Source organism: Rhinolophus sinicus, chromosome X (genome assembly GCF_036562045.2).
Source record: "Rhinolophus sinicus isolate RSC01 chromosome X, ASM3656204v1, whole genome shotgun sequence".
Lineage (NCBI taxonomy): Eukaryota > Metazoa > Chordata > Mammalia > Chiroptera > Rhinolophidae > Rhinolophus > Rhinolophus sinicus.
The window spans coordinates 81,824,969-81,843,182 of NC_133768.1; the positions used below are offsets into that span (position 1 = coordinate 81,824,969).

An 18,214-nucleotide genomic window follows, 5' to 3' on the forward strand; every position below is an offset into this window, starting at 1 on the left:
CCTTGTTTGCAAAACAGAGCTATTGTTATCTGCCCTGATCGCCTCACAGGGATTCAGTGAGAGTCACCATCGAGCATGGCCATTCTGTGAGCTATATAACACTTGCTGGGTTTTGGTATAGTGCTCTCTCTACACAACCCCAGGATGTTTTCCTTGGAAACCCAACTAATCCAAGTCCAGGTCCATGATCTCTTATCTGAATCCCGTAGGGCCAGGTGTGTTCAGAATCCAGAATGTTTCCGATTTCAGAAAGACCTTATATGAAGTAACACCTTCAGTGAGCTCTGGACAGCTCCCCATAATCAAGCACACTAATATTACTGCAGCATATTACATGAGAATTCACACTAAGTGGGATAAAGAATATAACACACTTTATGTCATTTTAAGTCAGGTTTTGCCACCTTGTAACTTTTGATGTCAATTTTATGAAAATATTGGATTATCAGACTTTTGGGGATCTGGGAACTTAAGATAAAGCTTTGTGGACATGTATACTGGGCCATTAATGTCAGAGTGAATCTCGTATGTTCTTTCATGAGAAGGTTTTCATGGGTGATGATGGATTAGTGTGTTCTCTTTCCTAGGGAACACATAGTTTGCTAAAAGTTACCAATGTCTTAATTCAAAGGAGCTTCAGTGGGAGCATTTCAGGCCTTGTAGCAGTGGAGGTCAGGTAGCTGCCTGGGGAGTAAGAGGACTTCTCTTGCAACTTTTTCTGCTCCCACCCTAAACCTAGGGACTAAGATTGGGGGCCTGGATAGTGCAGTGGGAAGCAGGGCTGAGTAAGCAGCAGAACTTTTGGGGTGAAATGGGAAAAGTGACTCCCCCAGTGAAGGAAGAGTCAATGGAAGTATTAAACAGGAGTTTCATTTTCCCAAATGTAAGCAGAGAGGCAGTGATGAGAGAATTCTGTTGTCTTAGGAGTTGAGAAGACTTGAACTGATGCATATAATTCAAAACCACCTCACCGCCTGATTTGCATAGTTTCCACAATTTCTATGTCAAATGTCCCTGTGGGAGGGGTTCACCTTTGAAGCCCTATTCCAGCCATCCAGCCAGGGCTCAGTTGTACTCAAAGTGTCCTGTAGGTGGTACAGCTTTCAGTGGGGTGAGCTGGCTGCCCTGAGCAGATGGAGTGTGTGGGTTGCTACTTGGTAGGATTGGTAGGATCCCAGAGGCCTCTCCAGTCTTCCAACAAAATTCCCCTCTAACTGCCCTGTAATGTCACACAAGCCTTTCTCCAGAGGGCCCCTGGTAAACACTTGTGGGAGGAGCAATAAGTTATTGGCATCCACTAGCTTCTGAGATTAGGCTACAGGAGGATGGTAGGGGACACAAGGAGAGGTCCCCAAGAGGTTTAGAGCAGGAGGCATTGCTCAAGAAGACAGATTCCAGCCGGCTTCTGTAGCCAAGGCAGGGAGTCTGAAGCTCCAGGCCTGTAGAGTCATGTTAAAAGGGGAGGCAGGAGACTGCTCAGCAGCGGCCACCTGAATCATTTCTTTCACTATGTTGGACCAGCTGCGGAGGCAAGGGAGTGGGGAGCAGGCCCTGAAGGGCAGCCTAGATGACTCAAGAGGAATGCTCTCCAAGCGGAATTGCAGGGGCCATCTGTCCCATGGCAGAGAGAGAGGGCAGCCCTCTTCCCACCTCTGTTCTTCTTCCTCCCTCTTCCCTAGTATGCTCCTCTTCTACCCCTAGAGTTTCTCTCCCTGAGAAGTTGGACTTGGGCCTTGAGGAGCCCCAAAATTTCTTTCTTGTTCTTAAAGATGTGGTGAGGGAGCAGAAGTGAGCTGAGCCTACAGGAGCGAAAGCATTTGCTCAGCCCCTGGTTAGCCTTCTGAAAAGTAGTCTGCTTTGTGGGGAAGAGTTTTCTGGGGGTCCTAGACCACAGTTCTAGTTCCAGCTATGCCTTTGGGGTCTTGGAGAGGTCATGCCCCTTCCCTTGGGCTTCTCTGAGAAATGATCAGTAATTACAAATGGTCACTCAAGTCAATAAAGTAGACGAGGCCTCTGCTTGACAGACTAGTTAATAGGAAGGCATATCTGGGCGGGTCCTGAAAGCTTGTTAGTATGTGCTCAAATGAGGGTTCTTGTTACTTGGTGATCTCTCCAATACAATGGTGGGGTGGGATGGGGGGAAGTAGTATTGGCCAGTGGTTAAGAATTTGGACTTTGGTATCAGTCAGTCCCAGGCTCAAACCCTGATTCCAGAATTTGCCAGCTGTGTTACTTTGGGCAAGTCACTTTTCTGGGTCTCAGTTTTGTTTAAAACGGGCTTTGAAACAGTTGCCTGCATTATAGGGCTATAGATAAGAAGGTGAATAAGAATGGGATTGAATGCTAATGTTTTCTTCCAGGCACACTTCAGAAAAGCACAAGCCTTAGCCACTCTAGGCAAAGTGGAGGATGCACTAAGGGAATTTCTATATTGTGTGTCCCTGGATGGAAAGAACAAAAGAGCAAGATCTGAAGCCGAACAGGTGAGTTGAGATGACAGCAGGTCCAGCTGACCAATGGGTTCCCACCCCTCTGTCTTCTCCAGGGAGGGGAGTGAGAGAACTGCCCTCCCTGGCATTTAGGGTCTTGAGTGGGCAGTTCTCTTGGTTAAGGGGACAGGAAGGAGGCAAAAGTGCTAACTGATTGCCACCAAACACTGTTCTCTTGGCGTATACAATCAGATTGAGTAGTTCCTGCATTTCTGTAGGACTCTGTGAGGAATGTTCTTGCTTCTTTCACGCAGAGTCTGGGTTGTCAGTGGGACAAAAAACAAAATAAAATAAAAACCAAACAAGATAACATGGGGATGGAGGCTCACTAGGAATATTCTGGCTGTTGACGAGAGGTCAGGAGTGTGGAGCTGCCTGCAGTTGTAGAACTTTTTTTGGACTGAGTCACGGCTTCACCAACCACACTGGGAAGCCAGGTCCTCAGAAAGGATGCTGGTCCCAATCTCCCCTGCCATATGCAGAACTCCAGCTGTTAGCTCCTTTGCTAGAAATAAAACACATACACTGTCTCACAAATGTAAGTCAGAGGCCATCATAATATAATCGAAATAGTCATTCCAACTCTTGAGTCCCAGGAGAAAGCGGTTATTTAAAAAAGTTGCATGATACACTGAGAGCATTAGCTCAAGCACCTGCACTTCGCGGACTTCATTGCTTACTCTCCTGCAGTGTACTCAGGGTGTCTGGCTAATTGGCCCGAAGTTGGATGCTGACAGTCAGTGGTGGCCTGTGCTCTCCTTGTGCCCCACCCCCAAGTCACCACCACACCCCAGGTGCTTCTGTCCCAGTGTGGTTCAGCACAGTGGCAGGTGAAGAAAGGGAGCAAGAGACAGGACTGGTTTCTGAAGGCTCCAGAAAGGAATCTAACAAAATCACTGAACTAGGGGAAGTGGAACTCTGGAGGTTCTGCCTCTGACAGAAGATTTCTTTTCTGGGAAGCTGCTTTGACCTGGTTTGAGAATATTGACAAGGTGTTCTTGAAAGGAGCACTCGTGGCAGAGAATTGCTCTAAACTCTGGACCCTTCCCCATACTTTAAATGTAGTCCATGGTGTGAATAATAATAATAGCTAACATTTATTGAGCGTTTCCTTAGCACCAGGCAGGCTAGGGCTCTCTGTGGAAGATGTAATTTAATGCCCACAACATCCTTATGGAGGTAAGTGCTATTATTTATTCCCATGTTACAGATGAGATGGATTAAGAAGCTGAGGCTCCCCAAGGCCACACAGCTAGTGATTGGTGGAAGAGCATTCAAACCCAACTCCTTCTGCTTTCAGTGTTTGCCTTCTTAGCTGCTCCACCATCCTGTTGTCCAGGGAGGACATGCTGGGAGTCTCAGCACTCACCGCTGGGGCTGGGTGGAGAGTGGCAATGGGACCATCAAGTTCTGGGGTGGATGGACAAAGGAAGTTAGAAGAACCTTGACTTTGGGGACAGTGTGCAAAGGCCAAGAGGCAGGTGTTGGGTCCAGCAGTGAGTGGTTACTTTACTACCTTTTGCTTATTTCCCAGGTGGCCTGATAGACTCTGGTATCATCAGTTGGGTTGACCTCTCTTTCCAGCTGCTTTTATAGACCATCTAGTGTCATTTATACAACTGCCTAACCGGAAGGGACATGGCATCATGCTAAGCTCTGGAGACCCAAAGAGGCATAAGCCACAATCTCAGTCCTCAAGGACCTTACAATCCTACATGTGTTATACAGTACAATATAAATGTCAGACAATACATGCAAGCATATGCTCGTGACGAGTGGTCTGGAGTTCTGAAGCTGGGGCAATTTAGAGGTAAAATTCTACTGAGTGTGATAAGGGCATGGCAGCCATGTATGGGGACCAGCATCCTCAGCAGTGCTTATTTACTGGATTGTTCCATTTTCAGGACTAAAGATTTGACAGAGATGGTCCAGGCTCATTTGACATTAGTTAGCTGCCTTGCATACCCACAGACCTCAGATTCTTTTTTTTAACCCTTTTTTTTGACCCATTTGGGCCTTTCTAAGGATGGCATGGAGTGAAATTGATTTTCCTTCATGTGAAGTGATTACTGTCACTGAGAGTTGACCCCAACTTCTATTTTCCAAAGCCAGCCATTGGAAAGGCCTAGAATGAGATCTTAGCTAGTAAAGGGGAGAAGCAGAATACTGCATTTGTTTCTGCCTTGTTTTCTTCGATTTTTCCCTTCTGCCTCACTTTCCCTCCCTCCACACTCTGATATTTTATCCTTGTACCTTAGGATTCTGTGTGCCTGCTGCTGAAGAGCATCATGCTCTTTTTGGGAGAATTCCAGGGAGACTGCTTCAGAAATGGGTTGGCCTGTTGGGCCACTCAAGGGGACTGGCTCCTGAGGGCCAACTTTAGCTCCTGTAGAGGAGGGGCCTCTGAAAGCTGGCATTCATGGCCCAGGTCACTGTGAGTGCCTCCCTACCTCAGTCCTTTACCAACTTAGACCTGGGAAGTGGGTTTCCCAGAGCTAGAAGGAAACATAAGGATCTGTCTGAGGACTTTGGGCCTGAACCCAAACCCTCTCTGTGGGCCCTGGGATGGATTAGTGTCTTAATTCCATTCCATCCAGTGTGATGAGTATGTATTGGACTTCTGTCATGTGCCCTCCAAAAGTTGGCCATCTGGTTAGAGAGAAAGACTTACATCTGTGACACGATTTGAGGCTAACACAAGACTATGTAGTGTACGGTGCTATATTATGGTGCAGTGAAGAACATGAAAGGACAGGTGAGATCAGGAAGGCTAGGGTAGTAGAAGGCAGCACTGGAGCTGAGCCTTGAAGGCTGAGCAGGGTTTGGTTATGTAGCAAGTGCTGGCATCCAAAGGAACGTCATGAAGGAACTGCCGAGGTCTAGCAAGGGAACAAATCAAACTGGAGAGAGTTTGGTCACAGTTTCTGTCAGGTTCCCTTGATCAATTAATACCCTGACTATGTACTCTGAGCAAGGGGGTGTAGCATCCCTTAGTGGGTCTCTGAACACTACAGGGCCACTCGGTGATAAACACTTGAATATGTTTTAGAAGCCAAGTGACCTGTGCTCCTGTGTTACATGTTACATACAAGATATACACATGTGTTCATAATTCCTGCTGGCACAGGGGAGAATTGAAGCAAGAATGTGGGCAGCTAATGGTGCAGCCTGCACTGGAACACATATCTTTGATTCCCAGTTCCTTCTGGATCTTCTCACTCAACTGGCTTATCTAATTGCAAGGGAACCAGCCATACACTTGGACCTGCCAGCCCCAGTACTGGTACTTGAAGTTACCTGACGTTCTCTGGAAAGTGAAGGTCACATGAGGGAAGAGAAGCTGGGAAAAGAGGGAGGAAGGTTGGCTTCTGCTTTTTATAACACTTCACTGCAGAAGGGAATAAAGATCCAGGGATGATGCTTGGGGGAAGAGGGAGCAAAATGGGCAGGCAGAGGAAAGAAATATCAAGGAACCTGGAAGACAGTTGTGGACTTCTACCCACTGCAGTGTTATGGGCATGAGTCCAGGTCCCTCAGCTGATGTTTGTCCCCTGCTTTCATCTCTGTCTCCTTCCTCCTAGATAGGTTTTCAAGTCATACTGCAGATATTTCTACGGAATTGTAGCACTAGATTGGATTTCTTAACTTTGGCCAGGGTGAAAAAGGTATCTGTGGTATCTTTTTAAAATGCAGATTCCTGGGCCACACTTCAGACCTAGGCAGCCGGGTGTGGGTACTCAGAACCTGGAGTTTTCATAAGCTCCCAGGTGATTCTGGTTCATGCTGAAGTGAGGCCCCCTGCCGTGTGTTGGGCTTCCTCCCTGGAGCTTTGCCCTGAAAGCTCTGTCCCCTGCCCCTTCCTACCCCTCTCCCTTTACCTGAGCACCTATAGAAACTTAAGTAGTGAAGTCTTCTGTTTTATGTCACAGCTTCTCCTTAGTTTCTTTTCACCATCAGTCCCGGGGGATTCTCAGGAACATTATCCTGATATCCTGAAGCTGTTGGCACCTCACCCTAGATTAAAGGAACATGTAAAGTCAATGGCTACTGAAGGCACCAGCCATAATCTACCAAAGTTGTCACAGGTAAAACTCAACTCACCCAGTTTGTTTGTGACTTCGTGACGCTTTGTTTGGCTGTTTTGTGGGCAAACCTAGGGGTTCCTGAAAAAGAAGAAATGTAGTTGCTAGTGGTTGTGTTCTTTGCTAGAAGGTTATTTCTTAAAGATAAAACTGGATTTCAGGCATGGTCTCAGTGTGTATGATTAGTTACATTCATTTTTCCGTTCTTGGTCAGATCCAGCTGAGAGAGAGATTTGACAGCACTAGAAAGAAATTGGCTCACTTCCCCTGGAGCCATTCAGCAGAGTGGCTTTATCAGCCTAGGGGTGGAGCCTGGGAAGAGGGCCCCTGACAGCCCCTCCTTTCCTGGTTTTTGTTTGTTCAAGCTGCTGGTCTTTGAGCGGCAGCTGAGTTCCTTAAGTAAAGACAGCTCAATTTGATCACTAAGTGGAGGTAATTTCCTATTCTTGCACCATGTCTTACACATAAGTACACTTCCGGTATACATTTGAGGCTGACAAGAGGGAAGCGATTTGGGAAGTGTTAAGTCCCTGGGAGGAAGACAAGTATTTGTGCCTTTCTTTGAAAACAAGGGAACGGAATCTCAGAATCTCGGAGAGATGGTCTCTAGGCCCTGGCTTTCCCAGCAGAGGGCAAGTGGGCAGCAGCTGAGGCTCAGAAGTCCAGACCTGAAGGCAGTTTAGTGCTGACTACCTCAGCCCCTTGGGGCAGCAGTCAGTCCCCCCTCCGTGTGTGTCCTATGTTCTTTCCTGTCTGTAAGCTGTGGGCTCTCCACGGCTTGTTGGATTCTCTGACAAGTAGAAACCTACATTTTCCCAGCTTTTCTCCCTGTTTTGGAGAAGGAATAAAATGCAGGTGTGCCCAATTCAAGAAAAGGGGGGTAAGTAGAACTCAGAGGATCTCCTAAAATCAGAGAAGCCCTAGTGCATTTCAGAATTGTTTGAGATTATGATTACGTGACCAAGAATACTAACACTGAACCCAAGTGCCTGGAGTGACTTCTAATTGCAGCTCAATCAGAAATGCAGAAGAACACCCCTGGCTTTCCAGTGAGAGCCAGCTAGGGAACAGGGATGGGGTTTCCACCCAAACTTTTCTTTGTAAAACAGTGCAGTCCTGTGTAGACAATGCTTGGGGCTCATGGAAAGTTGAGGATGCAGCATCGTTATGGTGCTGAAAAAAAACCTGAACTCCCCAGGTTAGAGAATGAGAAAACCCACATTACTTTTCTCCTCACCTCATTGTTTTCTCCCAACTGTATGCTCCCATTTTTCATCTATCTACCTTTGTTTTTGTTTTTTTTTTGTTTTTTTTTGGTAGGGGCTGGAGGGGGAATAAAAACATGAGCATTTTAACATGTAGACTATGAATTAGAGCAGTTAGGGGTTCCCCAAGTAAATTCACATAAATCCTTGTCATTGCATTTGTTTCTAGATCCATTTTCAAATATCCCTCTCCTAGACAAAAATTATTTAAAATGCTAGAGATGTTATTGATTGTTTTGCCAAATTATTTTGTCTCTTTTTCAGACTTTTTCCTCAAAATCTAGTAAAAGGATTAGCTTGTCCCTAGTTCATTTGACCAGTATGACATATACCTCTGGAGCATGAGGTAACTGTAGACCCATGGACACACCTGTATCAAAGCCTTACCAAAAGTCCTTTTGGAGCTGGGCTATGAGGCTTGCAGATGGCCTGGAGTGGTGGGGTGTGTGAGAGGAAGCATTGATAGGATCTACCATCACTGCATAACTTGGTTTCCCTAACGTGGTGACTGGGGAATAATCTGCATAGAAGCGGGGACTGGTGCCACACTTTACTTTTCTCCCCTTTACCATTGCCCAAGGAATCTGTCCCCTACAAACCCTTCTGTCCTTAACAAGGGAAGTCCCCCCACTCTGCCCAAGCTGGGCATGCTTTTGTTGCTGATGTTGTGTGGACAGAAGTGAGAAATATGCCACCCAGTTAACCTATGTGTCCACGGAGTGATCAGGGCTGTTCAGTTCTCTCTCTGTCCCCTGTAGTAGATTCTGATATTTGGCTCTTTCTTCCTCCAGGAAAATACGGAGCTCCCACGTTGTTCTATACAGGAGGAAGCAGCAGCCAGGGGGGACTGCAGCAGCCTGATGAACCCAACGAAAGTAAAGGGGGATGGGCGACAAGGCAACATGAAAGACCAGGAAAGAGAAGAGGAGAAGGGGGCTGCTGCCTCTCCAGAAGTTGCCTGCAGCAAGACTGGCAAATGCCAGGAAAAGAAAAGGAAACACTGTCAAATTGAAACCCAAGACCCAGAGGTGCCTAATAAAGCCTCTAAATCAGGTACCTACTCTACTCAGGGAGAAAGGGGCTTGGAGGAGATGCCTGGGCTCCCCAATATATGCAACTTACTTGACCTCCATATGAGGGCTCCTCAGGCTCTGGCACTTAGCTGTGCTACCTCAGGCATTGCTGCGAAGTTTCTGTGAAAGCATGCACAGTTCCTAGTGTACTGCCAGTACTCAATAATAATTACAATGGAAAGCCAAGCCATAAGATCAAGCACAGTCTCAAGTTATGACATCTGATGCCCTTGATGATGTCACTTCCTGCCAGGTCAACTTCTCCCTACCCCACCCTTATTCCAGGAAGGGAGGACAAGGGCCCTGTGATCAGGCCCCAGTTCTGTTCCTGTAGGTTGGCATCTGAGAAACAGCAGTTGCAGCTCGATATCTTTCCAAGAGAGGTGGGCAGTGCCAAGACTTAGTATCAGCTTTGAAAGCCTGGCTCAGTCCATGGAGTTGCTGCTGCTGCTCCTGCTGAATGAAGTGCCTGTTGCATTTGAATGAAATCCCCAGGACTCCTGAACTTGCGCTTCTCTTTCTATGAGGCTTCTGGACACCTCAAGTGTCTACTTCAGGGTATCCCACTCTCAGTGGGTCAGGTGGTCTCTAAATCAACTCTCTGGGAGAGGGTGAGAGTGGCAAACTGAAAAAGTAATTATGTTCTTTTGCCTCAGAAATACTGTTTGTAAAACCAAGGTTGGTCCAGCTCTGACTTACTGCTTTCTAAATCACAGATCCTCCTGCTGATCCGGGGGCCAGACCTGCTCTCAGTGTTCCCCTTGCATCTTTTGACGCATCTGATCTTGAATGCTCCCTATGTATGAGGTATGTGATGTATGCTGTCACTTACTGCCTCGGGGGTCTTTATCTCTGGTGTGTGAATCTTTCTGCTAGAGACCTACTGCTCGATTGGTAGCACATAAAATATGGTTCTAACAAAACAGAAATCATGTTGATTGTCACATGGGCTAGCTTATGTCCCCTGTTTACAGATTGCATTCCCTGTACTCCTGACTTGGAAATACCTAGAGAGTGGGAAGGAAACGGTCTATTCAAAGGTCACAGACTGATGGCCCACAGGCTAAATGTCTTATATTTGGCCTTATTGATATTTGTGTTGTTGTTGTTAAATGTGAATGTCTTGAGACAGGACACACACTCTCCAGCTGGTCATGGTATCTGCCCCCATCCCATTGCTTTATGCTAGCCAGGGTCTCACATTTCCATTACTTTCCTGACCCTTGTAGGTAACATAGGTTTATTACCCTGAAACTAATGTCAACTACTGGATCAAGATCAATACTGGCTCAAGGGCTAATGTCAATGCCACAGGCCTATTCTTTGGAAGCCTGAGGGCCTGACTAGGTTTTGTTTTGTGCCACGAACAGGATTAGTACTGGACCTGTACTTCTTTTTATATATATATAGTTTCAGGTACACAAGACAAAGTAATACTTAGATATTTATCATTTATATCCCTCAAACTGTGTGATCCCCCCTCCCCCCATCCACTATCCCTCCAACATCGCACAGAGCCATTACATTTCCACTGTCTCTATTCCTAATGCTGTACGCCTATTCTTGTAAGTGTATACATACATACACACACACACACATATATATATACATATATATACATATATGTGTATATATATATATAAAATTATAGTTGGCATTCATTATTGTTCAGCTTCAGGTGTACAGTGCAGAGATCAGGCATCTACATCATCCCTGAGGTGGTTTCCCAAATGGGACATGTGTAAATCGGATACCCTAAAAAATCTTTAAAACAGTATTGATTACATTCCTCAAATTAATTTTCAAAACCCCGTGGCCATCTTGTGGTTACCGACTGTTTTCAAATCCCCTCACCTTCCCCTTATCCTCACACCCCTGCCCATCTAGCAACCCTCAGTTTTAACTTTCTGTCTCCAAAACTGTTTCTGATTAGTTCATTCACTTATATTTTTCTTTAGATTCCGCGTATAAGTGAGATCATATGGTATTTGTCTTTCTCTGTCTGACTTATTTCACTTAAGATAACGTTCTGTAGGTCCATCCATGTTGCTGCAAATGGTAAGATTTCTTTCTTCTTTATGGCTGCGTAATACTCCATTGTATAAATGTACCACAGTTGCTTAATCCAGTCATCTACCCATGGGCATTTCGGTTGTTTCCATGTCTTGGCTATTGTGTATAGTGCTGCAATAAACGTAGGAGTGCATAAAGATTTTTGAATTGGAGTTTTGGATTTCTCCGGATAGATACCTAGGAGTGGAATTGCTGGATCATAAGGTACTTCCATTTTCAGATTTTTAAGATACCTCCATACTGTTTTCCATAGTGGCTGCACCAATCTGCAATCCCACCAACAGTGCACAAGGTTCCCTTTTCTCCACATCCTCGCCAGCACTTGTTGTTTGTTGATTTATTGATGATAGCCATTTTGACTGGGGTGAGGTGGTATCTCATTGTGGTTTTTATTTGCATTTCTCTGATGGTTAGTGAGGTTGAGCATTTCTTCATATGTCTGTTTGCCATCTGTATGTCCTTTTTAGAAAAATGTCTCTTCATGTCCTCTGCCCATTTTTAATTGGGTTGTTTGTTTTTTTGGAGTTGAGTTGAGTGAGTTTTTTATAAATTTGTGATATTAACCCCTTATCAGATATATCATTGGCAAATATCTTTTCCCATTCAGTAGGATCCCTTTTTGTTTTATTGATGGTTTCCTTTGCTGTGAAAAACTTTTTAGTTTGATGTAATCCCACGTGTTTATTTTTTCTCTTCCCTCGCGCAAGGGGATATATCAGTAAAAATCTTACTCCAGGTAATGTCTGTGAAGTTTCTTCCTATATTTTCTTCTAGGAATTTTATGGTTTCAGATCTTACATTTAAGTCTTTAAGCCATTTTGAATTTATTTTTGTATATGGTGTAAGGAGGTGGTCCAGCTTCATTTTTTTGCATTTGTCTGTCCAGGTTTCCCAGCACCATTTATTGAATAGACTGTCTTTACCACACTGTAAATTCTTGCTTCCATTGTCATAGATTAAATGGCCATATAGGATGGATTTATTTCTGGAATCTCTATTCTGTTCCATTGATCTATGTGTCTGTTTTTATGCCAGTACCATGCTGTTTGATTACTGTAGCCTTGTAGTATAATTTGATGTCAGGTATTGTTATACCTCCCACTTTGTTCTTATTTCTCAAGATTGCTGAGACTACCCGGGGCCTTTTATGGTCCCATATAAATTTTAGGATTATATGTTCTATTTCTCTGAAAAACGTCGTTGGTACTTTGATAGGAATTGCGTTGAATATGTATATTGCCTTAGGCAGTATGGACATTTTAACTATAGTAATTCTTCCTATCCATGAACATGGTATATGTTTCCATCTATTTGTATCTTCTTTCATTTCTTTCTTCAGTGTCTTATAATTTTCTGAGTATAGATCTTTTACTTCTTTGGTTAAATTTATTCCCAGGTATTTTATGGTCTTTGTAGCAATTGTAAATGGGATTGTTTTTTTTTTAATTTCTCCTTCTGATGTTTTATTATTGGTATATAAAAGTGCAACTGATTTCTGAATATTAATTTTGTATCTTGCCACTTTACTAAATTCATCTATCAGCTCTAATAGTTTCTTGGTGGAGTCTTTAGGGTTCTCTCTATATAGTATCATCATCTGCATATAATAACAGTTTTACTTCCTCCTTACCGATTTGGGTGCCTTTTATTTCTTTTTCTTGTCTGATTGCTGTTGCTAGAACTTCCAGCACTATGTTGAATAGAAGTGGAGAAAGTGGGCAACCTTGCCTTGTTCCTGATCTTAAGGGGAATGGTTTTAGCTTTTCCCCATTGAGTATGATGTTAGCTGTGGGTTTATCATATATGGCCTTTATTATGTTGAGATATGATCCTTCTAGTCCCACTTTCTTAAGGGTTTTTTATCATAAATGGCTGCTGGATTTTATCAAATGCTTTTTCTGCATCTATTGATATGATCATGTGATTTTTATTTTTCATAATTGCTAATGTGGTGTATCATATTAATTGATTTGCGGATGTTGAACCACCTTTGCATACTAGGGATGAATCCCAGTTGATCATTGGTGTATGATCTTTTTAATGTATTGCTGAATTCTGTTCGCTAATATTTTGTTGAGGATTTTTGCATCTATGTTCATTAGAGATATCGGCCTGTAGTTTTCTTTTTTTGTGGTGTCTTTGTCTGATTTTGGGATCAGGGTGATAGTGGCTTCGTAAAAGTGTTTGGGAGTCTTCCTCCTTCTGGATTTTTTGGAAGAGCTTGAGGAGAATAGGTGATAATTCTTTTTGAACGTTTTGTAAAATTCACCTGTAAAGCCATCTGTTCCAGGGCTTTTGTTTGTTGGGAGACTGTTGATTACTGATTCAATTTCCCTGGTGGTAATCAGTCTATTCAGGTTTTCTGTTTCTTCTTGAGTTAGCCTTGGAAGGTTGTATGCCTCTAGAAAATTGTCCATTTCTTCCAGATTGTCAAATTTGTTGGCATATAGCTGCTCATAGTAATTTTTTAAAATGTTTTTGTATTTCTGCGGTGTCTGTTGTCATTTCTGCTCTTTCATTTCTGATTTTATTAATTTGGGTCCTCTCTCTCTTTTTTCTAATGAATCAGGCTAAAGGTTTGTCAATTTTGTTTATCTTCTCTAAGAACCAACTCTTGGATTCATTGATCTTTTGTATTGTTTTTCTGGTTTCTATTTCATTTATTTCCACTCTGATCTTTATTATCTCCTTCCCTGTACTCCCTTTGGGCTTATTTTGCCGTGTTGTTGTTTTTTTCCAGACCCCTTAAGTGTGAAGATAAACTGTTGATTAGTGATGTTTCTCGTTTCTTTAGGTAGGCCTGCAATGCTATCAATTTCCCTCTTAGGACTGCTTTTGCGGCATCCCATAGATTTTGGGTCGTCGTATTTTCATTTTCGTTTGTCTCGAGATATCTTTTGATTTCTTCCTTCATCTCCTGGTTGACCCATTCATTATTTAGTAACATGTAATTCAGCCTCCGTGAATTGGTGTGTCTTCCAGTTTTTTTCCTGTAGTTCATTTCTAATTTCATAGCATTGTGGTCAGAGAAGACAATTGGTATGATTTCAATTTTCTTAAATTTATCAAGACTTGTTTTCTGGCCTAACATATGGTCTATCTTGGAAAATGTTCCATGTGCGCTTGAGAAGAACGTGTATTCTGCAGCTTTGTGGTGAAATGCTCTGAAAATATCTATTAAATCCAAGTGGTCCAATGTGTTATTTAAGACTGTTGTTTCCATATTGATTTTCTGTCTGGAAGACCTGTCCCTTGTTGTCAGAGGTGTGTTGAAGTCCCCTACTATGATAGTGTTACTGTTGATCTCTGTCTTTATGTCAGTCAATATCTGTTTTATATATTTAGGTGCTCCTATGTTGGGTGCATAGATGTTTACTAGGGTTATGTCCTCTTGTCGGATCGATCCCTTTATTATTATATAGTGCCCATCTTTGTCTTTTAATATGTTCTTCATTTTAAAGTCTATTTTGTCAGATATAAGTATTGCAACTCCAGCTTTTTTCTCATTTCCATTTGCATGAAATATCTTACTCCAACCCTTCACTTTCAGCCTGTGTGTGTCTTTTGATCTGAGGTGAGTCTCTTGTATAGAGCATATACAAGGGTCTTGCTTTCTTATCCATTCAGCCACCCTATGTCTCTTGATTGGAGCATTTAATCCATTTACATTTAAAGTCATTATTGATAGTTACATAGTTATTGCCATTTTAAAATTTGTAGTTAGATTGTTTTCATCTTTCTTCTATTTACAGAAGTCCTTTTAGTATTTCTTGCAATGCTGGCTTGGTGGTAATAAATTCCTTTAGCTTATTCTTTTCTGGGAAGCTCTTTATCTCTCCATCAACTTTAAATGATAGCCTTGCTGGATAAAGCAATCTAGGTTGTAGGCCTTTGTTTTCCATCACTTTGAGTATCTCCTGCCACTCCCTCCTGGCCTTCAATGTTTCTGTAGAAAAGTCATTTGATAGTCTTATGGGAGTTCCCTTGTATGTAACCCTCTGTCTTTCTCTTGCTGCTTTTAGGATTCTCTCTTTGTCTTTCACCTTTGCCATTTTAACTATAATGTGTCTGGGTGTGGACCTGTTTGAGTTTATCCTGGTTGGAACTCTCTGCACTTCCTGGGCTTGTATGTTGGTTTCCTTCATCAGGTTAGGGAAATCTTCGGACATTATTACTTCAAATATGTTCTCAATCCCTTGCTTCCTCTCTTCACCTTCTGGTATTCCTATGATGCACATGTTGTTGCGCTTGATGTTATCCCAGAGGTCTCTTAAACCATCTTCATTGTTTTTAATTCTTTTTTCTTTCTGTTGTTTTGTTTGGGTGATCTCTGCTAATTTGTCTTCTAAGTCGCTGATTCGATCCTCTGCTTCATCTAACCTGCTGTTAATTCCTTCAAGTGAGTTCTTTATTTCAGTAATTGTGTTCTTTAGTTCTAACTGGTTGTTCATTATGATTTCTACATCCTTCTTTATGTCATCTCTAAGCTCCTTAAACATTCTTATCATCAGTGTTCTGAACTCTGTCTCTGATAGGTTGGTTACCTCTGTTTCATTTGGTTCTATTTCTGGAAGTTTCTTCTGTTCTTTTATTTGGGACATATTTATTTGTTTCCCCATTCTGGCTGACTCTCAGTGCTTGCTTCGATGTATTAGGTAGATCCCCTAGAGTTCTTAGTTCTTGCTGGGTTATCTTATGTAGTATGTGTCCTTTATATTTGACTAGCACTACTTCGTTCTTCTCCTCTGCGTGTGCTCCAAAGGCAACTCTTGTGTTCTTTATATTGTCCTGTTAAAGAAGATCTTTAATTGCTTTTCTCTTGTGAGTAGGTGGGGTTAACTCCTAGGCTGACTAGTTGTGAGACTTGGCTCTGCCCACCGCAGGGTGTTCTGTCACATGAGGGTTGACCACTTAAATGTGGTTTGGCCTCTATGGGCTCTTGTGCCTATAGAGAATTCCCTCTGGGTGTGTCACTTGTAGGTCAAACCCAGTAGTACTCTGGTTTGGTCTGGAGTTGGCCTCTGGGTATGTTGAATCTTGTGCCTCTTAAGCTGGGCCCTGGTAGGGCAATTTCAGAACAAAGCATATCACCCAGCACAACAACAACAACAACAACAACAACAAAGAAAAAATCAAATACCTTCACATGTAAAAAAACCTGACAACTCCCACTCAACACAGGCAAAAATATCAAAGATATAAAGACAAAACAAAAGAAAACAAAAAGCAGTGCCAGTCTTGGCTTAAGCCCACCAAGTAATCTCTAGGTTGTCCTCTGCTGTACCAAAGAGTCCTCTGCGTATTGTGCAGGCAGAGCCGGTCTCCTGGTGCCCAGAGTGACGTTGGAACTGCAGATTTAGGTGTGTGGTGCTGAGGGGTCTGGTTGGTAGTTTCTACAAAATCAGTGCAGTTTCTGCTCTTGCCTGCACATATGCACACTGAGAGTAGCACCACCAGCCCTGTGTCCAGTTCTCCTGAGTCTTAGGGCACTTCTTCTGTGTGTGTGTGTGTGTGTGTGTGTGTGTGTGTGTGTGTGTGTGTATGGCTGGCGGGAGATTTCTGAGCTTCTGAAAGCCCAGAGCTGTGTGTGCCACTTAATGCTGCAATCCCTGTGAGTGCCTCTGCAGTTGTAATTGCCCTGCCCTAGGCAGGCCAGAAAGGGTGGGGGCTGGTGATGGAGGGGTCTTCTCTCTCCCAGCCCAGCCGTGTCACACTCTTCCCCCAGGCCAGAAAAGGTGGTTGCTGGGGGTGGAGGAGTCCCTTCTCTCCTAGCCCAGCAAAAATCCCACTCTTCCCAGCCTCTTCCCTGGGTCACAGCTGCAGTCTTCCCAGAGCCTGAGCACTAAGGCTCCTCTGTAATCTGATACTACTTTTCAGTTCAGGGGCCATTTTAGGTCTCTGGAAGGGCGGCGGTAGGCTTGGAAGAGTGGGGGGAGGGGCCCAGGTATGGAGCTTGTGTCCTTTGTCTAGCCTAGGGCCCAACTGGAGGTCTCAGCTGAGGTTATTGCCTCAAATGATGGATTTGCTGCCCCCTCGGTGGGAGAGATCAGCTGTGGGACACAGGGAAAGAGCCCACCTCCTGGCTCTTGTGTTCTCTGTTCCGTCCTGGGATCCCCTGCGTCTCTGCAGCTGCGGATTCCGGCCGGGTTTCCACCATCGCAGATGCGGGCGTGTTTCCACAGCCCCAGATGCGGGCCACCTCTCCACAGCCAAAGGTGTGGTCCGTGTCCCCACAGCCGCAGATGCGGGCTGCGTTTCCACAGCCGCAGGTGCGGCCACGTCTCCACTCCGCTCCCTTCCCTCTTCCCCTGCTTGCCCCATTTGCCCACCTGCAAGTAATCCTTGCATGAGTCTCTTAGCTGTTTTGCGTGACGAGCAGAGAGTCTTTTGATGGGTTATAGATGTCCCGTTTGTGATAAGATCCGGAGGAGAACTCAAAAAGTGTGCCCCGCTGCCGCCATTCCTATGACGTCAAACTGGGCTTGTACTTCTTGGCCAAACATCTCACCTTCACCCAGTGCCAAATCTTTACTTTCTCAAAACTCTGGAGAAGCAAAGTATTCATATGCCCGCTCACCCCCAACAAAAAAAGTAAATGGAAGCAACTATAATCATGGTCTGTGTAAAAAAAAAAGCTTTCATTTGTTTCAGTTCACAGCTGTGACTTTGTGGCTGAGAGGAAGAGCTCCAAATGCCCCGGCTTTGAACCTTGACTCTGTCACTTACTGGCTATTTGACCTGGAGCAAGTGACTTTCTCTGCCACTGTTTTCTCATCAGTAAAATAGGGTACAGAAGTCTCTACCCCCTGGGGTAGTTATGATTAATTGAGAAAATCTACTTAACTCTTAGAATTGTTTCTGACATATAGTAAGCACTCAATAAATGTTAACTTTTTTTTTTTCTTCTAGACCACAGGTTCTTTGATTTTAGGTCCGTGGACCCCTGAAGAGGTTCCATGTATGGATTCTAATAGATCTATGAATCTCCTGATGTTGTATATAAAACATGTGTGTGTGTGTGTGTGTGTGTGTGTGTGTGTGTGTGTGTGTGTGTTTTCAGGACAAAGTCCACAGCTTTGAGTAGATTCTCAAATGTGCCTCTTTCCCCCGAAAAAAAAATATTAAAAGGAAGCTCAGATATTTGCACAAAAGTTGTTAAGATGGTTGATTCAAGAGAAGAGATAATCAAGAAAAATATTTTGGTCTACCACACACTGGGATCCTGCCAGCAG

At 43.8% G+C, this 18,214-nt stretch overlaps 1 protein-coding gene across 2 annotated transcripts in view; it reads left to right on the forward strand.

Moving 5' to 3' along the window:
* Positions 1 to 18,214, forward strand: part of LONRF3 (LON peptidase N-terminal domain and ring finger 3) — a 59,487-nt gene that overhangs the window by 4,563 nt on the left and 36,710 nt on the right. The window contains exons 3-6 of one of the 2 annotated variants that reach the window (XM_074323600.1): positions 2,361 to 2,483; positions 6,419 to 6,574; positions 8,628 to 8,889; positions 9,626 to 9,716. In XM_074323600.1, coding sequence (XP_074179701.1) covers positions 2,361 to 2,483; positions 6,419 to 6,574; positions 8,628 to 8,889; positions 9,626 to 9,716 — 632 coding nt within the window. The remainder of the gene's footprint in view (positions 1 to 2,360; positions 2,484 to 6,418; positions 6,575 to 8,627; positions 8,890 to 9,625; positions 9,717 to 18,214) is intronic. The other variant, XM_019717045.2, reaches the window with a different exon arrangement.